The following is a 26,583-nucleotide window of genomic DNA, read 5'->3' as shown; positions in this document are numbered from 1 at the left end:
TCACAGCAACGCTCGCGGTGACTGGTTAAGTACACGCCTCAAATTAAAGATTAGGAGGGTAATGGAGGGGGGGGGGGGTTCTCGGTTGTTCTAAAGACGCTCGTCTTGGCTCTGCCCTGAGCCCAGATCCAGCATGTGTACAACGTGGTTTCATGCAGTTCAGACTCATTTATGGAGTCAGACATATTTTACTGTATTGTGTATCGCTCCCAGTACTGCAGTATACTGTATTGTGCTGTACAACAAGGTGCCTGTATGTAGGTAATAATGTATGCTACTGTAGTAGGCTACAGGCTTCTGATCAATACTCTCACTAGCGTCTGCGGTGCTAATTCATTTAGATCCACTACGTGTAGCAACGAAAATTCCACTGCACTGTAGTAGACAGTAACGTCTATCCATTGATGGAATTGATTCAACTCTGTCTGAATACATTTGAGGAAGGGCACGGAGAAGACGTTATGGATAACGATTCTTCATCGAGGAAACTTCAAAGGAAGAATAATGTTGAGCCGCCATTCGAAAACAGACAGAAAAACCTTGAAACCACCAAGAACCTTTATTATCTGAAAGAAAAACCAGATATGCTTTTGCCACTACACGATTCAGCCCCCCCCCCCAAAAAAAAGTGCTGCGTTGTCATAGCAACAACGAGTAAAAATACCACCACAAGCTTCTTCTTTTTCTCTCTCTCTGTCTGTCTCTCTCTCTGTCTCTTTCTCTCTCTCTCTGTCTCTCTCTTCTCTACTCTCCTATGAGCTTGAAAAAATTAAAAAGACAAAAAATAAATAAACAGAGAGAGCTGAATCGGTTTGAATAAACAAGATCAAAATGGTCGCTAATTCACAGACACAAGATAATGGTGCATCCTAGCACCAACCTATCGTGAGGGGAGAGTCAGTACAGCTCTCCCCGTCCCCCTCGGGCTACACGCTCCATTATCTGACGTCCCGGGCCCTCTCTCTCTCTGTCTCTCTCTCTCCCTCTCTCTGTCTCTCTCTCTCCCTCTCTCTGTCTCTCTCTCTCTCCCTTTCTCTCTGTGTCTCCCTCTCTCTCTCTCTCCCTTTCTCTCTGTGTCTCCCTCTCTCTCTCTCTCTCTCTCTCTCTCTCTCTCTCTCTCTCTCACTCTCTCACTCTCTCTCAGTCTCTCTGTCTCTCACACTCACAGGCCCTCTGCCCATGAAGAGAAACCCAGCCTTGTCAGGGTAATGACTGCCATGAAAGGAACGGGTTCACGCCCCGCTAATTCCTCCCTACCCACAACCCCCTGCAGCTAGTTAGTTAAACCCCCCCCCCCCCCCCCCCAAACTCCCGGCCAGCTGATTACCATTAAAGCGAGGGGTATTAGCAGGCTGGTAGAAATGTGGCGCTATCGCAGGCCTCCGATTGGCTGTGGAAATATCGCAGCCCTCCGATTGGCTGTGGAAATAACACACCTCAACGTCGGTCGTGTGATTATTGGAGAACACAAAAAAAAGAAGAGAAAATGACCCCACAACAAACCACCCATCTTCCCTTCCTCCCTCACCCCTTTCCTCTCCCTCACCCCTCTCCCCTTTCCTCTCCCTCACCCCTCTCCCCTCCCTCACCCCTCTTCTCTCCCTCCCCCCTCTCCCCTCCCTCACCCCTTTCCTCTCCCTCACCCTTCTCCCCTCCCTCACCCCTCTCCCCTCCCTCACCCCTTTCCTCTCCCTCACCCCTCTCCCCTCCCTCACTCCTTTCCTCTCCCTCACCCCTCTCCCCTCCCTCACCCCTCTCCCCTCCCTCACCCCTCACCCCTCTCCCATCCCTCACCCCTTTCCTCTCCCTCACCCCTCTCCCCTCCCTCACCCCTCTCCCTTACCCCTTTCCCCTCCCTCACCCCTTTCCTCTCCCTCACCCTTTCCTCTCCCTCACCCCTCTCCTCTCCCTCACCTCTCTCCCCTCCCTCACCCCTTTCCCCTCCCTCACCCATCCCCTGTGTAATGCGTATATGACTGTTCCCAGGCCTAGCACGTGCTGAGGCTGTTAGAGTAAGCATGCACCACAGGTCAGCGTCACCTTGCGGAGCTCTGAGGTGTCCAACAACATGCCTGCTCACTGTGGGTCAGCGATGTTGACAGATGTGTTACTGCGTGACTTGAGTGTTACAGTGTTTCTGTCACAGGTGGGATTCAAACCAGTAACATGTATCGAAACCCAGGAGGAGTGTGCGTACGTTTATGTGTGTGTGTGTGTGTGCGTGCGTGCGTGAGAAAGCGAGGAGGCTCATGATATCACATCTGTGCTCCATTTACATCCACACTGACCCAAGTGAGTCAGCAAAGGTCTGCAGACACACACACACGTATGCACACACACACACAAACACACACAGGCTTCTGTCTCCCTGAGTTTACCTCTCTAAATAGCCCATTGGTATGTCATAGACAGGGGCTCCACATTGCTGCTGGCTGACCGACCAAATAACATCGCCCAAGTACAGAGCTGACCTTAGTGGTCCTGAAGGCCACTTCTGTGTGTGTGTGTGTGTGTGTGTGTGTGTACGTGTGTGTGTGCGTGTACGTGTGTGCGTGTATGCATGCACAGACAGATTATCATTATGCACTCATAAACACAGAAATATCAGCATGTTCAAACATCCATGCAGTGCACATGCTGGAACACACACACACATTAGCACACACACACGCACATTTACACAGGCACACATACACATAAAAGTGCACACTGACCCGTGCAAATCCGTACGTTCTCACAAACACGGCGCCACCACACACACACACACACTCCACAGAGGGTAAAAAAAAAACAGCTACTATCTCTTCAATCAGTTCTGAGTAAAACTGAACATTCCTTCCGCACCAGGAGCGGTTGTTCCTCCTCTAATTACAGCGCTGCCATGCAGCTGTCTGGGGTCCAGCACTGTGGCCCTGGGGGGGTGCGCACGCTCACCCCTCCACCTCCTCCACCCCCACCCCCTCCACCCCCACCACCCCCTCCACCCCCTCCACCCCCACCCCCACCACCCCCTCCACCCCCACCACCCCCTCCACCCCCACCACCCCCACCACCCCGCCATTCGTTCGTATGATCTTCGATTCGGATGAGGAAATGGTGTACAGGAAGTGATGTAAACATTCCTACTTGTTAACCAGGGGTTAACTGTGGGGGGTCTCCAGGAAGCAGTGGGGGTGCTGCTGTTCAGCCAAGCATGCACACACACACACGCACACAAATGCACACGCACACAAATGCACACGCACACACACACACGCGCGCTGTCTCAACTGAGACAGCAGGGATCCACTGATCAAAAGAGGACACATTTAAATTCATCCAGGTAAACTCCCGTACCCCTCTCCATCTCTCCCCTTCCAATCCCTCCTCTTTCCTCTTCCTCCCTCCTCTCTTTTTCTTCTCTCTCCCTTCAGTCCTCATCTCTCTCTCCCCTCCCCATCTCTTCTCAGAATCTCCTTCTCTCTCCCTTCAGTCCTCATCTCTCTCTCCCCTCCCCATCTCTTCTCAGAGTCTCCCTCTCTCTGCCTTCAGTCCTCATCTCTCTCTCCCCTCCCCATCTCTTCTCAGTCTCCCTCTCTCTGCCTTCAGTCCTCATCTCTCTCTCCCCTCCCCATCTCTTCTCAGAGTCCCCTCTCTCTTCTCTCTTTCTCTCTGTTCCCCCTCCCTCTGTTCCCTTCTCTCTCTCATTACTTTAATCTTAAAAGAGACTGCCCTGATGAGCGCAGATCAAAGCGCTGAGTTCGGGTCACCAAGCACGTCCAAACACACACAAGACACACACACACCTACACACACAGAGTATTGACTCTGCAATGGCAACCTCGTCAGCAGCCAGCAACTAACCTATCAGAGAGAGAGAGAGAGAGAGAGAGAGAGAGAGAGAGAGAGAGAGAGAGAGAGAGAGAGAGAGAGAGAGAGAGAGAGAGAGAGGTGGAGAGAGGTGGAGAGAGATGTAGAGGTAGACATAGGTAGAGGTAGAGAGAGAAAGAGGTAGAGGTGGAGAGTTAGAGGTAGAGAGAGGTAGAGAGGTAGAGGTAGTGAGAGGTAGAGGTAGAGAGAGGTAGAGGTAGAGAGGTAGAGAGAGGTAGAGGTAGAGAGAGGTAGAGAGGTAGAGGTAGAGAGAGGTAGAGGTAGAAAGAGGTAGAGGTAGAGAGAGGTAGAGGTAGAGAGGTAGAGGTAGAGAAAGGTAGAGGTAGAGAGAAGTAGAGGTAGAGAGGTAGAAGTAGAGAGGTAGAGAGAGGTAGAGAGAGGTAGAGGTAGAGGTAGAGAGGTAGAGAGAGGTAGAGGTAGAGAGGTAGAGGTAGAGGTAGAGGTAGAGAGAGGTAGCAGTAGAGAGGTAGAGGTAGAGGTAGAGAGGTGGAGAGAGATAGAGCCTCTCGTCTCTCAGAAACCCGGCGTGGCAGAGAACCAGCACAGCAGCTCCCAGTAACATGATTGTTATCTTTGGAGGTGTTATGCAAGAGCCAGTCTTGAGTGTTGGGGTTCAGGAGAGACAGTGTTGGGGTTCAGGAGGGACAGTGTTGGGGTTCAGGAGAGACAGTGTTGGGGTTCAGGAGGGACAGTGTTGGGGTTCAGGGGAGACAGTGTTGGGGTTCAGGAAAGACAGTGTTGGGGTTCAGGAGTGACAGTGTTGGGGTTCAGGAGTGACAGTGTTGGGGTTCAGGAGTGACAGTGTTGGGGTTCAGGGGAGACAGTGTTGGGGTTCAGGAAAGACAGTGTTGGGGTTCAGGAGTGACAGTGTTGGGGTTCAGGAGTGACAGTGTTGGGGTTCAGGAAAGACAGTGTTGGGGTTCAGGAGTGACAGTGTTGGGGTTCAGGAGTGACAGTGTTGGGGTTCAGGAAAGACAGTGTTGGGGTTCAGGAGTGACAGTGTTGGGGTTCAGGAGTGACAGTGTTGCAGTTGAGGTGAGGGAACCACCGCTGAGCGGGGGAAATCTTGCTGCTCCGTCTAAAAGCATCCTCCATGACCAGACGCTTACTAAGGCTCCGTTTTTACCTCAGAAATGACCAGACGAATGTTCTCATAGCTCGAGGGAGCAGACTGACGTCACTCCCCATTCACTGATACTCACAGTTTTAGTCCACACACACACACACATACATAGATACACACACGTGGGGCTGAAGGAAGCAGTGTTTTTTCCAGATGAATGCATGCATGGACTCAAGAGTTGAGAAGGATAACCCTTCATAGAGAATGGACGTACATTACATGGTCACTGGGTCTAGAGATCGCTAAGAAGAGAGGAGAGAGGGATGGAGAGACTGAGACAGAGGGCTGTGGAGAGAGAGGAGTGAGATATGGAAGGAAAGGCAAGATTGAGGGATGGAGGGATGGAGGGATGGAGGGATTGATGAAATGTGAAGGGAAGGAGGGATAAAGCGAGGGGGGGGGGTTGAAGGGGAGAGAGGAACTGAGGGATGAAGGAAATCCAGGGAGAAGGATGGAAAGACGGATAGAAGGCTGGTAAAGGGGTTTCTGTTTCAAATCCCTGTGGCCCCTCAAGGCATCTCCATCCTGTGTTCGCAGTTGAGCCTCTTCACAAACCTTCACTGTGGCAACCTGGGTCAGAGCAAACTGTGCTTCCACTCAACCACACATACAGTGTGTATGAAGTATAACGCCAACATTATGAATGAAAAGATACATTAATTCATATGATATAAATATAGAGATCAATACCAATTCACTAAAAAAAGGCCTCTATTTTTAATATGAAGATCTAGGATTGCAATCTTATGAAATACAGTCCATTCAGATCCATGCGCATGGGTATGGATGACTGCATCAACAGAGCTGGGATTGTGTGAGACAAACGCACATATTTTTTCAACCCTAAATAGCAATCCATTGATATGTGCTGTTATATAACGTCTCTATTTTCTCTCTCCCATTCTCCAAGGGTTTCTATGTTCCATATGAGTCTCTAAACCCGCCCTCTCTCCCTCTTGCTCTCTATCTTCGAGTTGACGTAACAACTGAACATCTGCGGTCGTAATTGAACAACCATAAACCAATACGAATCAATAAAGACAGCTGAAAAATCACCGTTATATGTCAATGTCAATGCTATGAATTTTCTCCGGATTTCAGTTATCTGTCCAGCAAGATCGATAGGGGGTGCTCTTGGTATACAGGGGGAAGTTTTCCCACGTCCCCTTCAAGCCGTCTTTGCACTCAAAGTCACACACATGATGGTAGAATTTAACTAGCGGATAAATTATCGCCGTAATTATCGTCCAGACTTGTGTTAGGCTATTAACCAAAAATATACGTCATCACTCCTGAACTGCCAAAAGGAGGGGGGGGGGGGTCATTTACGTAGACGATGATGCGCTTCTCATCTTCAAAGTGAAGTGGGTTTGCCTACCTCGCACCCCCAAAAAACGGAGAAACACATTGATGATGCAAATGGGGGGTGGGGATCGACATGCAATTTTTTTGCGTTTTTTTTCCCATGAATGCATGCTGTCATGTCAACATAATTGTAGCTAGAGAAACCGTTTGACACGTAGAACAGACAAGCGGTACTCCCTCTCGCAGCGCGCGCGGGGCTGTGCGTACAAGTGCGCCAGTGAGCGTGTGTTTTGAATTCAAATGCAGCCAACATCATCCATGGCCGAAAACGCAGAGAGAACGGATTCAGCAGTGAAAATTACCCAACATCAAGCGAGAGCGATTCCCTCTCAGAATCCCTAGCATTGTCAAAATATTGTCAGACTATTAACAATTCAGAATTTGATGGTATATAGTCAACAATAGGTTATTTCTTATTTTCAACAGTCACACATGACGAGAAATCATAGGTACGCTACCTGGGTAACCTTGGGAATAATAACACATACATAACAGCGTGATACCGATTTAAAGATAAACATAGCCTACCATGTTGACTTCTGACACCATGTCTATGCTTGCGATGTCTATGTTCATTCCGACCGCCACCGGCGCACCTGTGAAAAAGACACACATTAGCCGACTCTACGGGAGAACGACTGTTTCATCACGAAATGTCATAACATTTGGGAACGCTATACAACATTTATCTTACCTTATGTTGACGTTAATAGTCTATTGCAGTCTTGTGATCAAGACAACTCCTAATTTAACATTATGGCCATGAAAATTATCATCTTGTAAAAAAAAATATATAAAATCAGTGACACAAAACCCTGAGTAGTATAGCATAGAGACTGAATCGCTGATTAAGTTCTAATGTTCTCTGCGTAAAGACAATGAAATCAAATTAGATGGTATAGAGAGAATCTCGGAGAGGCTAGGGAGGATGGGCTTATTAAGTGTTTCAGCAGGTTTAAACACTGAGGGCCATTACTATAGTTTCATACAGCTGGATATGTGCGATAATACTAACCGGGGGGATCGTTTCACCAGGAGTTCATTAACCATGTAACGCACGTCATAAACGCATGCAAACATGCCATTCAGTTTCTTCACGTTTTTTTCCTCTTTACCTCCGAAATCCGGCCTCAACCGAATGTCATATCCTTTCATCAATCGATCCACCGTGTCCTTCACCAGCGGCATGTTGCTTGGATCCTTGGCGTCCTTGCTGTTGGTTAGACGGGGCATGCAAACACATCTCATTAGTTAACATGTTCCACACATGCACGGGCACACGATAGCCTCTACGTGCCATGCAAAGCAGCAAGGTGTGAACGGAATGAATTACCTTTGCACGCAGACAAAAGTCAGAAATAGCGGTAAGGTAAAAATTCCAAAGCGGTTCTTCCTCATCCTCCCCATCGCAACAGTTTTGATGTGGTTTCGGGATGCGGCTGAGGAGGTACGAACATCCAACTTACTCCACACAGCGCAGAAAACCCAATGAGAGGCGCATGCGTGCATCCTACCGGCAGATGAAAGGCGGGAGAGGGATGATGGTGGTGAAGCCGTTTCACTTGGAGAGAGAAATTAAAGGGGCAAGATGATGAGCGTCATGAAGAGAAAAATTAACACATCTATGACCACGGTAGCAAGCGGTTAAATGACAGCTAATGGAAGACTACAATGAACTATCTAGAAAGGATAAGAAAAAGAAAATGTTCTAAAGTTAAAAGTCAAAATAAGTTTATTTTAGTAATGTCCTGGACTATTGAGTTAATTCTGTGTACATGACAGCATGGTTCAGTACACAGTAGAGTTGTTTTAAGTAACAATATTACACAATGACAGTCTTGTGTTCCCAACCTTGAGTCCTGCATATAATGTTTTAATTGAAGCATATAAAATGACAGAATCTCACTGTCCATATACACGTGGAAGCGTGCACACACGCACGCACGCAGGCACACACACACACACACACACACACACACACACACACACACACACACACACACACACACACACACACACACACACACACACACACACACACACACACACACACACACACACACACACACACACACACACAGCAGGATAGAAAGTTCAACTGTGCCATGTATCCATAAGCACACAGTTCATTTACACAGTTCAATAACATAGCTAGGAGGAATGGCTTTAATACAATCAACCAGATATTAAATTCAATGCTCAGTAGTAGTCTTATGTATTTCACACAGGAAGCACAAACACAGTCGCAATATTATGATACGCATATACAAAAATAGAAAACTAAAAGCAATATAATAAAGAGTGGATGGGTAAGCCCAGTGTTTCATGGCCTATGAATCACAGCAGAAAACAACACACAGCAGACCACAGAGACTGAGCCACAATAACATCCTGAAACAGCCTTTGGTTCTCAGGTTAACTACCTTACTGAGGCTGCAAGGAGAGAGGGGAGAGGGGAAGGGGGGCATAGAGAGAGGGAGAAGGAGGGGGGAGTAGAGAGAGAGAGGGGGAAGGGGTATAGAGAGAGAGAGGGCGAGGGGGGGTAGAAAGAGAGAGGGGGAAGGGGGGGTTGGAGAGAGAGAGGGAGAGGAAGAGGGGGGTAGAGAGAGAGAGACAGAGAGAGAGAGAGAGAGAGAGAGAGAGAGAGAGAGAGGAAGAGGGGGGTAGAGAGAGAGGGGGAAGAAGGGGGTAGAGAGAGAGAGACCCCTCTAAATTGGCTTTGATCTTGTTGTAGTGGGTGCTGAGCTTCTGTAGAGGGCAGGCTTCTGAAAGCATTGGTTCCCTGTTGCATCACCAGTTACAGCCATCACAGATTATATCATCCACTTCTTTTAGATGTGTTTCTTGGGTCGGTGTGTTTGTGTGTGTGTGCCTGTCTTTAGGGCCAATAGAGTAGTGTGTGTGTGCATGTCTGTTTGTGAGTGTATATGTATGTGTGTCTGTGAGGGTGTGTGTGTGTGTGTGTGTGTGGGGGGGGGGGGGGGGTACCCAGCAGGGTTAAAGCTGTGCCTGTAAGAGCCACCTCACCGTGTCTGATCTGAACACAGGTGGGCAGCGAGCAGCGAGTGTGAAATGGACAGATGTAGGAAGCGGAGAATAAACGAGTTTTTGATTCATTTCTTCTGTCAGATGAAAGGCAGAAGGTTGCTGACGGTGTTTTCAAAGAGGCTCCCTTCCATCCATCCTTCCATCCATCCTTCCTTCCTTCCTTCCTTCCTTCCTTCCTTCTCTTCGCCATGTTGATCCGGTCTCATACTGCTTAGTCATCTCTGTCAGTACAGAAACAAACAGTCAGGATATGACTACTGACCAGTGCTTCCACACACACACACACACAGACACACACACACAGAGGAACATGTAGAGCGCAGAGAGCTGATGCTCTTCCAGGACACCCCCCCTGCTGTTCCTCCTGTTATTCCAGTGCAACACCCAGAACAGCCAGAGAAACACTCTGACAGGAACATGAGAGACATTGAGAAGATCTGCTCTCCTCTCACTGTTACGTAACACACACACAGCTTCTCTTCTCCCTCCCTCTCTTACTCTGTCTCTCTCTCTTCTCCCTCTCTCTCTTACTCTGTCTCTCCTCTCTCTTTTACAGTATTTCGTACTCTCCTTCTCTTCCTATACATTTCCTCAAACCCTCTGTGATCTATAAGAAATTCAGTGATTCTAGGGGTACAGTGAACAGTCTCTTCTGGAGAGGTTGAAACAGCAGAGAAGCCCTTTCCCCTGTGGAGAGCCAAGCTGGGCAGCCGATTCCTAGCATCTCAGCAGGCCTCAGGTAAACCTTGTGGAATAGCTCCTTTGATGGAAGGCAATTCTCTTTTTCACCAAATTAATTGAGCGCCCGGCACAGCCAACAGTTACGGTTCCCTCTGAACGCAGTGATGCAGCCGGCCTGTGCTTGGCGTCAGCACAGCGAGCAACAGCACCACCAAACATCACATGCTTCTCTCCCCCTGTCTACAACTCCTGGGGCTGTTACAGCATCACAAATTATTCATGTCTTTGCTGCCGAGATAAAAGTCTTTGACTAAATCTGTGGCTAGTTATTGTTCCACTGCTTCTATGGTAATTAGAGCGCTGGAATGAGCCAGGTCTGGAAGGCAGCTTCCTGTGAGATACTTAGCCGTATGCTGGATGACAATGGTCAACGTTTACACAGAAGGACAAATCTCAAACCAACTTGTTGTTTTTTCCCGCTAACACTACTGATAGAACATTACAGGCTTTGTGTTAGCATCAGAATGAATGAATATATTTATTGTGATAAAAGCTATGGGGTAACCCTACACCCCCCCCACACACACACACACACAAACACCCCACCCCCTCCCATACAAACACACACACCCCACTCCCTTCCTCCCCCCCCCCCCCACACACACACACATGACACACCTGGGCTTCTCCATGGTGTCCTTGCCCAGGTAGATGATCCAGTAGACCAGGTTGAAGAGGCCGAAGGCCAGGGGGAAGAGCACGCGGGAGTAGCGGTCTATGGGGCTGGTGCCGGCCAGCTGGGGAATGGGGGGCACGGCCGAACCCTGCTGCAGGAAGATGGGCACCGGGGAGCGGTAGCTGATCTCACTGCGACACACCGAGTGGTTCCTCTTGTTCAGACCATCCCTTGGGGGGTGTAGCCCCGATGAGGTCTGTGTGTGGGGGGGGGGGGGGGGGGCGGGGTGGTTAGGGTTGGACTGGTGAGAAGACCTGGATTTCCTGGAGTTTTTGACTAATGGAAATGATACTGATGCTGTGCACATACTTGAATGTATGGGGAGAGGGGTGGGGCGGTTGGTCATAGTCTGATGACAAGACCTGGGTTTCCAGTTTTGAACGTAAATTACATGGATGCTGTGCACTCGTTACACATATCTGGTTGTGAACTAGTTCATGATGGACTGCGAGAGCACATAGAGGATGTCTGTCAGGTAAAAAAAAAAAAATACATGGTTGTGAGTTTGCTGCTGGCAGACAACTCTGGCCCCATGGGACCACTCTGTGTGTGTGTGTGTCTGTGTGTGTGTGTGCACGAAAGAGTGTGTATATGTCTGGTTGTGCCCACAGGCCTGTATAAACCACAGCAGGTAGGTAGTGTGTCCAAATGCCCATAGGACATGGTAGGAGATTACTGTGCTCTGCTCTCCTAGCTATAGTGGTGCTGTGCTCTCACTCTCAGGCTATTTATAACCAGCCCAACCATGAGCCCTGCATGAGAGACATGTCCCCCAGGCCCCACACACACACACAGGCTTACAGAATTAGCATAAAGCGAATAGCTAGCTAGCTGGCTAGCTCCCAGCACAAAGAGAGACAAGAACATGACAACTGTAGGCATCGCTGTTTCACGTGTGGTAGACTAGCGTGGAAGCAGATACAAAAGGGAAGGCAGTCGGATTTAAATCGCCATTCCACGCCCCCATCTTCAATTCAACTGTTTCCATGAGCCAATATGTTTATTTTGGTTTGTTTCTGTAAGATTGTTACCGAATCTGTTGTTTTACCCCTCCACACCTCCCTTCATACCCTAGAGCCTTTCCCTACTTTCTCCCACTCACTCCTACCTCTATTGCCCCTTCTCCATCCTCTACCCCTCTCACTCGCCCTCCCTCCCCCTCCCCCTCCCCCTCCCCCTCCCCCTCCCCCTCCCCCCTCCCCCTCCCCCTCCCCCTCCCTCTCTCTCTCTCCCTCCTCCCTCCTCTCCTCCCTCCTCCACTCCTCCCTCCTCCCTCCTCCTCCCTCCACTCCTCCTCCCTCCTCCTCCCTCCTCCTCCCTCCTCCCTCCTCCCTACCACCGTACCACATCATCCTCATCCTCCTCTTCGTCGCTCCCAGTGGCCGCCAGCATCTCCAGCTGCTCCTGGCGGGCCTGCTTCTTCAGCTTTATGGTCTGCAGCGTTGCCTGATAGTTGACCGCCGCAAACTCAATGAGCGCTGACGCCACAAAGGCGAAACACACGGCGATGAACCAGTCCATGGCCGTGGCATAGGCCACTTTGGGGAGGGACTGGCGGGCGCTGATACTCAGGGTCGTCATGGTGAGCACCGTGGTGATGCCTGGGAGAGAGAGAGAGAGAGAGAGAGAGAGAGAGAGAGAGAGAGAGAGAGAGAGAGAGAGAGAGAGAGAGAGAGAGAGAGAGAGAGAGAGAGAGAGAGAGAGAGAGAGAGAGAGAGAGAGAGAGAGAGAGAGAGAGAGAGAGAGAGAGAGAGAGAGAGAGAGAGAGAGAGAATGAAGGAAAGGGTACAGAGAGAGGGGAGAGAGAGTATACAGCCATTAGTAAATATATATAAAAAATTGTTGTGTACTTTCAGGGAGAGGAGACCTTGTCGGAGCAAAGTGAGAGGGGGACAGGGAGATGGGGAGGGTGGGCAGGTGGGGGGAGGATCATACCAGCCACAGTGCGTGCTGGGACAGACTCCTTGTTGATCCAGAAAGAAACTTGCGACAGCACTACCACCATTATCAACGGCACGTACGTCTGGATGAGGTAGTATCCCAACTTCCTCTGCAACAGGAAGTGGACAACCTGGACAGAGTAGTGGCCTGGGTCAGAGACAGGACGGAATGAGACGAGAGACGAGAAGAGCAGAGACGAGAAGAGCAGAGAGCAAAGAAAGAAAGAGAGATGAAAGAAAAAAGAGCATGATTAAAGGCAGGGTGACGTAGAGACAGAAGGCTCGCCCTTGCTTGTCCTTGACTTAGAGCACTATAGATGTATCTCTTCGCATGAGACAGCAGATCAGAGAGAGAGGGAGAGAAAGGGGGGGAGTGGGAGAGAGAGAGAGAAAGAGAGAAAGAGAGAGAGAGAGAGAGAGAGAGAGAGAGAGAGAGAGAGAGAGAGAGAGAGAGAGAGAGAGAGAGAGAGAGAGAGAGAGAGAGGGGAGAGCTATGGGGGGGTGCAGAGATAGGGAAAAGAGGATAGAGTGGAAAAGGGGAAGATGAAAGGACAGAACAAGAGGGATATAGTGGAGGAGAGAGAGGGAGAGAGCGTCGCAGGCCCACTGCAACAGTGTGTGTGTGTGTGTCTGTGTGTGTCTGTGCGTGCGTACATGTGTCTCTCTGGTATGCTAACTGGGCCACATCGCAGGGAGTGCCTCTCTCTTCTTGGTGGGTTCTCACCAGGGGAACACCGTGGCTCTCCCTCCCCCTATCCAGCGTTCCTCCTCCTGTCTTCCCCTCCCCTCCCTCCTCACTCTTCCCTCCCTTACCACCACCCTCACCCTCTCCACTACCGACTCCTTCCTCCCCCCTACACCTGTCCTACAACCTCCAGCCCATCGCTCCCTCCCCCCTACCTCCCTCCTTTCACCCGTGCGCTTATTAGGCTCTAAGCCCTTCAGTTCTTTTTTTAAGGCGGACCATGAGAATTAGGCTTGACCACTTAAGCTCAAGGAAATCTGTGCTCTTAGCTAGCCTGGCTGTAGCTCCATGGCCACTGTGGGGAGGTAATGGACTGTGTTCCTTTACAGACCTGGGGGATGCGCCTGTTTTGCTCTGCCCCCTCTTCAACTCATAGATTCAAACTGTAAGTTCAGACCACAATATTTCATTCAAATAAGCGTACAATCAAAAGGCTATCTAGACTGAGTCATTTGCCGCTATGTGTACATTTTCAAAGCCGTCAATGTATGAACCATCTAGGAAGAAAAAAAAGTTTTAGTAGCTCGTTATGGATCACGTTCAACGCAGTACACTACAACAAGACGTTCATTAGAAAACAAACGGTATGGATACCTGTGTTGGACTTGAGGGTCTCGCTGGACAGGGTCTGTCCCACCAGATCGTACTGCAACAAGCTCATGGACTCCTGAGGACAGTCCACAGACGCTATGAGGCCCTTCCTCCACGTGAACACGATCTCACTGTTGGTGTACGCGTCTGTGGCCATGGAGACGAACGGTCAGACTGGACACATTTGAAGCAGTAGGAGACCTGACACACTTGCTCACTGACTGACTGGCTGACTGGCTCACTGACTGACTGACTGGCTGACTGGCTGACTGGCTGGCTGACTGGCTGACTGGCTGACTGGCTGACTGGCTGACTGGCTCACTGGCTCACTGACTGACTAACTGACTGGTGGCTGACTGGCTCACTGGCTGACTGACTGGCTGACAGGCTCACTGGCTGGCTGGCTGGCTGGCTGGCTGGCTGGCTGGCTGACAGACTGACTGGCTGACTGGCTGGCTCACAGGCTGACTAGCTCACTGGCTCACTGACTGTATATTTACCGGGAGGCTGGTAGTGAATTAGTAATGAGTAAATCTTACTTACATTAACTTCAGGGGAGAGGACCTAAGGGAAAGCAGGTACTGCAGATCAGAGACAGAAGAGGCACACTCACAGCTACCAAAGCGGAGAGGACAGGCATGGCCGTCCATGGGGAAGTCCATAAGTTTCATGGGGCAGTCTGCACTGATGGTGAGTCTAAAAGAGACGACACACACACACACACACCTGTTGTAAACACAGTGCAGATCCTATAGGACTGTGACCAGCAGTGCTACTATAGGATCCCATTCTCTTTTTCTGAACTGAGGCAGCCCATACTGGAATTACTATGCATTTACCTCACTCAGGTTTGAAGGCAACATCTGCACCCTTAACCTTGTAGTCTATATAGAGGGATGCTGGGTATTGTAGTACTGTACCTCATGGTATAGAGAACTGTACCGTTCTTCATGATGCGGAAAAGCTTGTTGGGTGTGGTCATGTTGTGGGCCAGGGACCTCTTAGAGTTCCTGAAGAAGGTGTCTGGGGTCCAGATCTTGTCCACCATTTTGTTGTTGAGCTTCAGGATCTCAATGGGGCCCTCGAACTGCAGTCGCTCATCCACCCACATTTGGCGGAAGAACATGTCCATTGTAAACTCCTAGAGATGCCAAACTTGCTGTTAATATCAGTAGAAGCTTTGAGTTGGAACTGGTGAAAGTTCTAGAGCCCAAGAGGTACTGAAGGACAGTTTGCCACTGTCCATGAGAAGATGTGTGGAAGTGACATCAACCTACTGCACATATTTCACAGACAGCTACTGTAACAGACGTGGTATTGCAAGTTCTGTCAGAGGTATGTGGGCCACTGTCCACTCTGACCGGGAGTCGAACCGACCACCTCTGACTTCCCAAGCGCCACCACTACCAACTACGCCAACAAAAAGCTAGCACTTCGCTGACGCGGGTAGCCTCTTAGATACTTGAGGAGTGAGTTTCACCATACACATGCTACACTACTCCACATGCAACTACTCTGTGATAGGAGGTGGATATATGTTTCAATATTTACCATTTCAACATCTGATACTGGTCCAAAACTGGTCACAAAGAAGTCTGTTTTCACCTCAGTGACTGCACCTGAACATAATGTCCAAAAAATATGTGGAATTTATGATACCCTCTTGTGGCACTGCTAGGTATGACATTCAACGCTTTCTACCAAACTGATCACGATGTCCAGGTTACAAGTAGTTTAAATCCAGTTAATACCTGTAGTTCTACTACATTACAGGCCTAAGTAGATAATCACTACGCTAAATAAAATGAAATTTGTTTATATGTAGTCTAATTATGTAGGCTATTTAAACATGGTCATCAGGGGCGAATCTAGGTTCCCACTTTGGGGGGGGGCTAAGCCCCTCGATAAATCCTAGAATTTTATTTTTTATAAAAAAACATTTTGGGGCCTAATGAAACTTTGGGGGGGACTCCAGCCCCCCCAAAATAGGGCTAGATACGCCCATGATGAAAATTCGTGCAACATTGTACACATAAAGTTGTAATTTGTAAACGTCACCTCCAGACCCAGGCCGCAGTCGGTTGTCATAACCGTCCAACAGACGGTCCAAAATACGTGTGATGTTGTCAGAAGATATCCTGTCGTTTCCATAAACATTTTCTAAGCTGTGAAAGATAAAAATATATGTAACAATAAAAACATTTTAAGACTGCGAAAAAACGATCGTATGAGGGTTGAGTACAACGGTAGAGGAGAATATACAGTCTATGTAAAGGACAGGACGGTAAAGAGCGGTTGTTTGACTCACCAGGTCAAAACTGCAAAGATCAGTGTCCAAAGAGCCATTCTCAGCAACAGGTGTTGGCTTCTATTAACGTTATGAGCAACTAATAATCAATAAATGAATACAGCAATTGTCTAGTCTTACAAACACCTTTCTTTGTCTTCAACAATCTTCACTGAGTGACTTTTTAGCGTGGGACTCGGATGAGCAAGTAATCTAATTAAAGGATTAGCTCAAGTCCTCTCTGTGTTTAGACAACCATTAAAAATGAAACGCAAAAGCGTTACTAGCAGAATAATTTTTTATGGTGTTTCTCAGATTTTCCTCTTTTAAACAGCGCATTCACTGATAAAAGCCTATCTTGTAACATTTTACTCTAACCAAATTATTGGAAGTCAGAATGATCTACTCTTGTGCATCGTGTATGCTTCCACCAGGTGACGCTATGTGTATCCACTACAAATCAGTCTACGAACTGTCTTTGATGGATGATAGCAAGTTCCAACCAACTGCAGCGAGGTGGCGACATCAACTAGGCTACACGGCAATGGGAAGTCGATATTTACAGTTTTTTTTACAGTCGCTTGGACACATTTCTCAATATTTAAGTCACTTTTTCTAAACTCTTTACACAGTTCTCCCAACCAACTTTCAGCTCGGAACAGCAGTTAATTTCACATTCAAAATGCACTAAAACTACCAAATCAGTTCATACATGTCTCCAATCAACTCCTTCTTCCATAACGCTAGCAAAGGTTGACAGCCAACAAACGTACTTTGTCACAGACAAAACAATGACTGAAAAATCAGTAACAACAGATAGGTAACAACTGTTTAGAATTCACTGCAGTATATGTTACTGGATGAATCAGACATGATGCAGTATGCTTCAATACGTTGTATATCTTTCTTTTTTTCACTCATTCCAGAATACAATAATTTGTATACATGCCATCCACTGATACAGATGCAATAGGAATGCTCCTGTAATCTCCTGCATTTGGCCACAGGTTCTCATCCACATCACATTTTATGTAATCTAGGGCAATACACCTAGGAAAGAATCTTCTGGCATGCCTGATCCATCCCTGGCAATGTCCAGGTATCCAGCATTCATTCATGCGTCCAGGAGGGACATTTGATCATGTGGATGGCGGTCATACAGTAAACCTTCCACCTCCATGAGGAAAATAATTATTCTATGGGGTTGAGGAATGGAGAGTAAGGTGTGAAGAAAAGTGACACCATTCTGGGGTGGGCTGCAAACCACTCAGTGACTGCACTGGAGTGGTGAAATGTCACATTGTCCCATACAAATGCTGGCTGATTTCTTCTCTCTGCATCCCTTTCCTTACCTAGCACAACCCTTTAGAGATCATTTTACAGCATTTAATTTTTTTATTATTACTGTAGAAATGTAGCACATTTCTGTCTTATTCAGTTTTGTATTATGTTATTGTTTTGAAGTTTATTTGAACAGTTTTGAAAACAGTATTTAAGCATGTGCGATTTGGCCTGTAGGTACATAGAGTTTTGTCAGTTGTTGTGTCAAAGTGAGAAAATAATTAATATAATTTGAAAGATGTAATCATTGAATGCATTTTGTGCCAAAACAATGATAAATGATCCACAGTTTAGCCCACACATTCTTCTGTTATGCTCAATGTGTGAAGAGTTTTGAAAATGTGACTTAAGTATTGGGAAATGTGTCCTGGTGACTAAAAAACTGTAAATCGTTTGGGTGTTGTCAATGTCAGTAGAGTTGCATTTGTTTATCACTGCGCCAACCACAGCAAAACATAGAATGTTGGTCTTCTGCGCAGTGGCAGTTCTAGACACATTAAAAAACCACTTCCACTTCTGCTAAACCCCATTTGGGTGCAGTAGTTTCTCTTTCTGAGCGCGAAGATGTCACACACACATACAGCAGCATTCTTTTCAGCCTGTATAACAACTTGCTAAAATATTTCCAACAATGATAACTACTAGAAGAAGAAAAACAACGTAAAAAAGTATTATTCAGTTAGCTCAGGGGGGGCTACATGGGGGGCCAGGGACATTTTTACAGGGGCACTGGCCCCTGTTGGCCCCCGTGTAGAACTGCCACTGCTTCTGCGTCAGTGTGGTTTGTGGTCGTAATGTTCTATTTGACAGTTGGGTAATCTGTTTTTGGACGCAATATGGAAATGAATGGGATGTTATCAGGCCCATTTATTTGAATCTCATGTGTTGGAACAGGGAAACATCTAAAACATGCAGGGCAGGTGGTCCTGAGGACCAGGATTGAGAACCACTGTGCTAAATGTCTAAATGTAAATGTAATTTCTCAACGGGATTTGGAGAAACTTCTCCATGCATGTATCTTCAGTAGACTCGACTACTGTAACGGTGTGTTCACAGGTCTCTGTGAAAAGTCAATCAGAAAGCTGCAGCTGATTCAGAACGCTGCAGCTCGAGTCCTCATAAAGAAAGCGGATCACATCACTCCAGTTCTGAGGTCTTTGCATTGGCTTCCTGTACAACAAATAATTTACTTTAAAATCCTGCTGCTGCTTCATAAAGCACTGAAAGGTTTAGGGCCTAAATACATTTGTGATCTGCTGCTACCATCCCGACCCCTCAGGTCATCTGGCACTGTTCCAAGTCAAAACTAAACATGGAGAAGTAGCGTTCAGTTTTTCTGCTCCACGTATCTGGAACAAGGTCCCTGGAAGCTGCAGGTCTGCTGAGACCCTCAAGCTCTTTTAAATCCAGATTGAAGACTTTACTGTTTGCTGTTGCCTTTAATTGAGCCAGGTTCAAGGATATCAATACATTTCCGCATTTCACTCCTGTATTTTATTTCTTAAACAGCACTGCAACTTCTATTCAATTTCTTTACTTTTGACAGTTTTTAATATTTAATTGAATGTTCTTAATTGTTTTTAAATCTTGTTGTTTTCTTTTGCATTATATTTTGATGTTTTTAATGGTTTTTGGGGTGGGGTGGGTAGTAGGGGGCGGGTGCTCTGAGTCCCAATCACTGGCCCCCCGCTATCCTCAACCGAGCCCCCCCCTCCTTCTCAACCCAGCATCAGCGAGAGCTTCTTGACTGTTAAAGGTGCCGCCCTCTTCTTGCCCCAGGGAAATGGATCCTCCCCTTCCTCTGACTTTTGCATCAGCCAGAGAAGCAAACACATAGTTTCAACGACACACCACACACCACACACCACACAACACACACAACATCAACGATACAGTCCCTTGCAGCTCAGTTGCAGTCAATATATACGCTTTGGATAAAAGCGTCTGCTAAACAACTATAGTAATTACAAATGGACAGGAGCAAGAAAAAAACTATTTAAGAAAACAACAACAATTTAAAGTGTGAAACACATTGAATTGCCTTATTGTTGACATATTTGCTAAACAAATAAACTTGCCTTGCCTTACCTAGGAGGAATGGATGATGTTATGCAGGGGCCATCCTCTTACAGTTTTTTTTACAATCGCTATGACACTTTTTTCAATACTTCTAATAAGTTTCCTAAACTCTTAACGCACCATCAAACCTACGACACACAAATGGCAAAACAGTTCATTTCATGCTCAAAGTCGCCCAATGTAAACTAAACTCAAACACTAATTGTCATAACACAAAAATACACTAAACATTACACCATGTCTACCAAAACACTGACACACACATTTAATCATTCATAGCACAATGTCATAAAAAACACTAACATCAGATGCAATTACAGAAACTGCATTATTTTATATGTGTCAGGTCTCACAGTATATAGAGTTTGTGTTTGCAATGCAGTTTCTTTTGAAGCCTCTCTACATTTATGTTTTGTTGGGTTCAGTAAATGCATGCATTTTGTTTCTTTTGCGCCAGAAATTCAGAACAAAAAAGAATGACCCATCTCAGAGTAGCATTATAGAATGTATGGTAACTGTATTGAAAAAAAAGAAGACAGAAACATAATTGCTGCAGTAAAGTCTTCATTTGCAACAGGACATTACTGCAATAAATATACAATATAGCTGCCATTTACAGTATTACCCTAGCTCTGGCCCTTCTCTGAGCGCCACCACACATTCTAACTCCTCTCCCTTGCCCTTGTCCCATTCCTCTCCCTTGTCCTGGTACTTGTCTTCCTCTCCCTTGTGCAGGCATTACTGTATCCTTACTTTCTTCGTGTTGCTCTATATTGTTATTTTTCCACACAGAGTCAGCGCAAAGAGGTTTACTGTCTTTACCATAAGGTCATGCAATTGAAAGAACCTAGAACCACATGAGTGTTTCCTAGTTAGGAATCAGCTGTGATTTACAGTATTTGCATAACTTCAGCTGTTTCTCAGTAGCAATGGAATAAAATACAGGGGATATATTTGTGTTTCAATTCACAATATAAACAGCTGTTGAGTTTGTGTGTAAAATAAGTTAAAGCATTTAAAATTTGTGTTAACTCTATGCAACTTGTGTCAAAGCAACAAGAAATGTGTTAATTGTACAGCCTACACAGGCAGATACTGTGCTAACTGTGTTAAGAGTTTAGGAAACTTGTTAAAGGTATTGAAATAACTGTCAAAGTGATTGTAAAAAACTGTAACACCGTAAAAAAAAAGCATGGTTCCAACAGTATTATGGTACTGTAGTCAACACCAAGGAAAAGTATGTGTATTAAGACACACTACACTGCCATGCTTTGCGTAGGGGGAAGGGATGATGGTATGCAGGGACCGTCCTCTTAACTGCAGCAAAGATAAGTTTTATGAGCAACTGTGTGAGACAACAATGAGTGAGGCATTCACGGTTAAGCCTGCCATCTATCACAAGCAAACAAACGGTACTTGTGGAAACTGTAGTGTTGAATTTTTCTTCTGTAAAATTATCCTTAAGCTGAAGATGATCACATTTGAGTAAATGTAAAAAAAAAATTGTAGGATCAGTTTCATTATGAGAAGGACCATTTCATTTCCACATACAAGGGTGGTACTTACAAGGGAAATGCCATTGCTGCACTATCTTTTTAGACCAGGTGCTTCCTGTTTTTATTAGAAAATGCAATCATGTCAACTGTAAAAATAATGATAAAGAAAACAGAAAATCGTAGGCACTTATTTTGCCCCAATCTTTATAAACCTGTTGCTTACTCTCTGGTATCTTTTTAGGAGAAGTGTTTAAAAACCGTAATAGCTTTATCTGAATTAGGTTGTCTTTGTCCGAATGAGTCTTCGTGCGCCAAGGCTGCTGCTTCCTCTACCGCTGCAGTGCTAGGCTGCCTTAAATGTGTTACGAGCCGCAGCTATCAACAACCCGCATGCTTATGGTTTAGATGGGCAACATAGGCCTACACGAAGTTCACTCAGCAAAAAACTCTGCGCTCTTGTTGAAGAACTAAATGTCTTCCAGAAGGATTATCAAAAATATAGTGAGACATAATATCTTTCAAAAGTCAAGGTGGCTTTGGTGGTTTATTCAGCAACACAGATGCAGTATACATACACAGAAGGTTCAAAAAGCACTCACATTTCCTTGGACATCTCATTATGTAGAGAGATATGAGGCACAATCCCCTGCCCTGCCTGATACTATTTCACAACCTTCTAGGTTCTAGAAGGTTTCTAACAGCCTCACATAACCCTAAAGTACCTAAAGAACCTAAAGTATTGACAACTTTTCTCTCCTCCAAAGAGCCCAGAAACCCCCACTCGATATATCCCAGTTTCTCTCCTCCACCTCAGTCTCACCCCAGACCCCAGTCTCCACTAACGCTGACACATCCTAGCCCCCATTTCTTCTCACTTTCTCAGGAGCTCTTAAGTTCTAGCTTTCTGATCGTTTCCAGCTGTTGGCTAACTGGACTCCATAGAACAACCTCCTGTTATGCAAGTTCTACTCATAACCAGACACACATCCTCCACACACACACATTCTTTCCCATCGTCAGACTGCCAAATTATTTGCCCATCAGACATTTCCCCATATACTGGTTTGATCCTGTTCAAAGTGTAATTCTACTGCGCAGGCCACCTCCATATTAGGCCTCAAAATCGGACCTTATGTATACATCACCGGTTGCCACCCTGCCCCATAATCGATTTCCCATGACACTCTGAAATAGCCTACAGTAAGTGCGGCTGGTAACGGAGAACAAAAAAGCATGGTTCCAACAGTATTATGGTACTGTAGTCAACACCAAGGAAAAGTATGTGTATTAAGACACACTACACTGCCGTGCTTTGCATAGAAGGAAGGGATGATGGTATGCAGGGGCCGTCCTCTTAACTGCATCAAAGATAAGAGTTTTACAAGCAAACAGACGGTTGTCACGGCCACAGCCGTGCCCCCCTGTTGTTTTTGGTTTTGCCCTGTCCTAGTGTTCCCTGTCTCATTGTCTTCACCTGTCTTGTTCAGTTCTCGTTAGTTTTATTGTGTCCACCTGTGTCTTGATTGTTTCTGTGTATTTAGTTTTGTGTTTTGTGTCCAGTCTTTGTCTTGGCATTACTACCTGTCCGTGTGAGTACCCTAGCTGTTTTCTTGTTTTGTACAATAAATCCTCTGTTCACGCAATGCCTCACAACTCTCCTGCGTTTAGGTCCTACCCCTCCACACACCCTGACAACGGTACTTGTGGAAACTGTAGTGTTCAATTTTACTACTGTAAAATTGTGCTGAAGATGATCACATTTTAGTAAATATAAAAGAAGTTCGTAGGATTAGTTTCACTATGAGAAGGAACATTGATTTCCAAACTGTAACACCCTTATAAATACAAGGGCGGTCCTTACAAGGGAAATCTAATTCCTGCACTATTTTTATAGACCAGTGGCTTCCTGTTATTACAGATGCTATCATGTTGACTGTAAAAATAAAGAAAACAGAACAATCTTTATAAACTGCCGTTATCATTATCGGGGGAAAATAAGCCCCTTCAGGGCTAAACAGAGAACCCCACCGCGTTGGGGTGCTATACGCCCTGTCGGGGCTTATTTTCCCGATAATAACCTGCGTTCTATACATTATCCATTACTTACTAACCGAGGCTGTGTCTACTACCGCGCACTTTACGAAGTACACTGCAATACAGTGCACTGCAAAACGGTGCACTTACATATTCAGTGCACTTCGTCGCTGATAAGTGCTGTCTGAAATGGAACACTTACGTTTAACACTTGACGGAAGTGACGGACGCAAATCTGCTGGCGAAACCCATAGATATGGCGAAACCTGCCAAAATGAACGCGCTTCTCCACCCCAAGTGAAAAAAGCTGCCTAAAGGGCTCCTCCTCTTCCGCTACGTAGCCAAGATGTTTGTTGACGTTTGAAGTTTAGGGCGAGTAGTGTCCATCGTTGTAAACTGTTTTTTTTTAACCGTTTGCAGTGCGCCATCCAGGTACTTTCAGTGCACTGAATTCTGCTGGTTTTGTGAGTGAAGCGCCCCTAAGCACTGAAAGTCAGTGCTTGAAGTGCTCGAAGTGCACAAGTGCGCGGTAGTAGACACAGCCCGAGAGTGAGGTCATGCCGGGAAATGCTAATGAATGCCTCCCCTTTCAAATTCAGAATTCAAATTACTAGACAAAAAATGATATCCTGAGAAAAGTGGATTTTGAAGGGTATAGCTCCATAGACCTCCATTCATTCGTTCGAAAGACGAGGCAACAAAAATACACACTGCTGGCTGTTAGATTTTTTTTAAGTCACCTTTCTGTTCTAAAAAGCTTTTGAAAATGTAATTGACTTCATACACGTCGTACGACCAGAGCTACTGCTTTACGGCAAGCTCTGGTCACTTACTTTTTTCTCTCAGGGCATCGACAACACAGCTGACAGGTTAGGCTCTTCCTGTCAATACACATGCTAGAAAGAGTTTTGGCTCGCTAATGTTGTTGCTAATGTTGCTAATGCTCTGACATTCTGATTCCGCTTCGGATGCCATCAAGCAAGAGCTCTAGTCGTATCAGTCCTTCACTAACCAATCAGCATTCATTAGCAGAATGCTAGCGTGTTATAGGCAACAACGACTCACCCTGTAAGAAATCAAAAGGACATTAAGTACTCATTCATTCAACTTTCGACCTATAATCCATGTTGAACATGCAAAAACTACAATCAAATCGGAGATTTCTCAACGACAATCAGGCAAAAGAGACATATTTAGCCGTTTAGCTCCATAGACTCCCATTCAACATGCACTCGCTCGCGATCACCCCCAGTGGAACTCTGGTGGAACTGCAACCAAATTCGGTACAATGGGGCTTAATAGGGAGTGGCAAGGCTCTCCTAAAAAAAGGAGTGGCAAGGCTCTCCTTAAGGCTCTGGCTCTGGCTTGAACGTATCAACCGAGCGAAAGCGAGGTAGTAGTAATTGCTTACATTAACACCCTGAAACACACCGTGAGACTTGAGAGCGAGCTACAATTATCTACAATTAGCCCACCATTTCTTTTCATTCGCAATAGAAAAGAGCTCAAAAATGCCATATAATAAACAACTTACTAACCTTGACCGTTCGGTCATGCCTGGAAATATCAAACCTCGGCTTTGCCGTATCGACCTCACTCTTGGTTAGTAGCTAAGTAGGCTAGTTAATAATGTACACCTCGTGGGGCATTACCCCTTATCTACCTACACAGTAGTGAAAGATGAGGTCAGAGTTTATTGGCTTGTGATCTTTGGAGCCTTTACAAATATTAGGTACACACTTTAACTATAGAATACTTGGGTAAATTATTAACATATTGCTCTGTGGTTTAGACAGCATTTTGAAATCAATCGTGAAAGCCTGCATATCTCCTACCCGACAGTCTTTCAGTATACCCCTACATTCTGAAAGATGTGGACAGACTTCTGTAGTGAAGTTCTTTCTGCTTTATTTTTCCTTTCACTGTGAACAGACAAACGACAGGAAGAGGTCGACCTCATTCTTAATGACGACAGGGGGAGGGTGGATGTTGTCAGGGGAATAATGACAAGAAGTCATTTGCCAAACATCAATCAGGACAACAGGAACGTCTCTGAACATAACTCGCAGGGCCTTATCAAGCTGCCACGAGAGCCAGTCACTGCCGTACACATCCTTATAGCCGGTGTTGGCAGATTTGATCACCACCAGAGTATCGGGCGCTCGCCTTAGCAGGGACGACACAGCTCGGCGGATAACAGCAAGGCGGTGCAAGTACACGCCCACCGGATATGTGGTGAAGTGAGCCCATATAGTGAAAACGACCACGCAGTGTTTGCCTCCAGCCAAGCCCTCCAGCTCGCTGGCGATGTAGTGCAAGTCGGCCCAGGGAGTCTTGGAGGTGCGGAGAGGCAGGCCGTGGGCACGCCAGATGATGCGGGTGTTGGACTGGAGGTTGACTGACTCGAAGGGGCCCGATTTATCTGAGGTGTGAAGGTTGAGGCGTTTCAATGCTGCAACAGAGGAAGCATATGCTGAACCAAACATAACAAAGGACAGAAACCACATAGAAAGGCCTACCTATAATCTACTTTTGTATATGTAGTTAACATAATAATGAAGATGATAAATAAGATAGCCTAGTGTTTTCTGTGTCTGTCAAATATGACACTTACATGGCACAGCTTTCTCCAAATGTTCAAACCATTGGCGAAGAGTGGAGTCTCCCATCATCAAGATCTGTTTGTCTTTCAGACAAGTAGACACTGCTTCTGCTGTGTTGAATTGTTGTGCATCACACACAAGGGAAGTCCAACTATCCTTGAAGAAGAATCCAGATGGGATTGGAGTTGGTAAACCAGGCCGGCATTTTTTCCCTTTTTGTGTTCCTAAAAAAACAATAAATATTATTATAATAGCTATATAATAGCTGTTATTGTCAAAACATTTAATATATATAAATAGTCTCCTCTTTACAGTAATACAGCAATCGATCTACTCTTAAAATCCAATCTGATGTAGTGATTTCACCTGACTATAACTAATGTCCCATGTGCTGATGATATGACTAAGTTAAATAATGTTAGCAGTCATTTTATGCCAGGGCCCAAAAACAGTGAAATGTGGCTTTTGTGGCTGATCACTCTACACAACAATTGAGTAGCAATGTGAATCAACACCAGAACACCTGAAGCAGCAAACATTGCAAACACAAAATGTAACTGCCAATACTTTTGGCCAAGACTGTATAGTAACTCCAGTACCAAAAGCCAACCAACTTTGGCTTACTTTTACTAAGTTCAATGGAG

General features: G+C 46.1%; 3 protein-coding genes across 5 annotated transcripts in view; all 3 read right to left on the bottom strand.

The window, feature by feature from the left end:
* Positions 1–7,780, bottom strand: part of LOC146302079 (gamma-aminobutyric acid receptor subunit beta-2-like) — a 28,950-nt gene extending 21,170 nt beyond the window's left edge. The window contains exons 1-3 of one of the 2 annotated variants that reach the window (XM_084701093.1): positions 7,692–7,780; positions 7,474–7,571; positions 6,887–6,954 (exon numbers count right to left, since the gene is read on the bottom strand). In XM_084701093.1, coding sequence (XP_084557219.1) covers positions 6,887–6,954; positions 7,474–7,571; positions 7,692–7,765 — 240 coding nt within the window. In that variant the 5' untranslated portion in view covers positions 7,766–7,780. The remainder of the gene's footprint in view (positions 1–6,886; positions 6,955–7,473; positions 7,572–7,691) is intronic. The other variant, XM_084701164.1, reaches the window with a different exon arrangement.
* A 721-nt stretch (positions 7,781–8,501) lies between these two features.
* gabra6a (gamma-aminobutyric acid type A receptor subunit alpha6a) lies at positions 8,502–23,549 on the bottom strand. Of its 2 annotated transcripts, XM_084701283.1 has the most exons (10): positions 23,539–23,549; positions 16,158–16,264; positions 15,651–15,718; positions 15,020–15,240; positions 14,713–14,795; positions 14,103–14,246; positions 12,759–12,911; positions 12,168–12,424; positions 10,766–11,019; positions 8,502–9,627 (listed from the first exon to the last, which is right to left on the bottom strand). In XM_084701283.1, the coding sequence occupies exons 3-10, from the start codon at positions 15,651–15,653 to the stop codon at positions 9,618–9,620; spliced, it is 1,125 nt and encodes a 374-aa protein (XP_084557409.1). In that variant the 5' UTR covers positions 15,654–15,718; positions 16,158–16,264; positions 23,539–23,549; the 3' UTR covers positions 8,502–9,617. The 2 variants fall into 2 exon arrangements, with proteins under 2 accessions (XP_084557409.1, XP_084557489.1); XM_084701363.1 differs by lacking the exon at positions 12,759–12,911.
* Positions 23,550–25,227: 1,678 nt separating this feature from the next.
* LOC146302077 (NXPE family member 3-like) lies at positions 25,228–26,163 on the bottom strand. The gene is made up of 2 exons (XM_084701580.1): positions 25,951–26,163; positions 25,228–25,788 (listed from the first exon to the last, which is right to left on the bottom strand). Exons 1-2 carry the CDS (start codon positions 26,006–26,008, stop codon positions 25,256–25,258), a joined length of 591 nt encoding a protein of 196 aa, XP_084557706.1. The 5' UTR covers positions 26,009–26,163; the 3' UTR covers positions 25,228–25,255.
* Positions 26,164–26,583: the final 420 nt, after the last annotated feature.

This window comes from Hypomesus nipponensis, chromosome 1 (genome assembly GCF_054491055.1).
Source record: "Hypomesus nipponensis isolate SF chromosome 1, ASM5449105v1, whole genome shotgun sequence".
NCBI classification, from domain to species: Eukaryota; Metazoa; Chordata; class Actinopteri; order Osmeriformes; family Osmeridae; genus Hypomesus; species Hypomesus nipponensis.
Note: the sequence above shows the minus strand (reverse complement) of the source record. Positions and strands in the feature narration are given on the sequence as shown.

Coding starts and splice junctions, on each gene's coding strand:
- LOC146302077 (XM_084701580.1), bottom strand. CDS start 26,008: ATGATGGGAGACTCCACTCTTCGCCAATGGTTTGAACATTTGGAGAAA. Junction 25,789..25,950: donor TTTGGAGAAAGCTGTGCCAT/GTAAGTGTCATA, acceptor CCTCTGTTGCAG/CATTGAAACGCCTCAACCTT.
- gabra6a (XM_084701283.1), bottom strand. Junction 14,247..14,712: donor TCCTCTCCGCTTTGGTAGCT/GTGAGTGTGCCT, acceptor CCATGGCCACAG/ACGCGTACACCAACAGTGAG. Junction 11,020..12,167: donor AGGAGGATGAGGATGATGTG/GTACGGTGGTAG, acceptor CCCCACACACAG/ACCTCATCGGGGCTACACCC.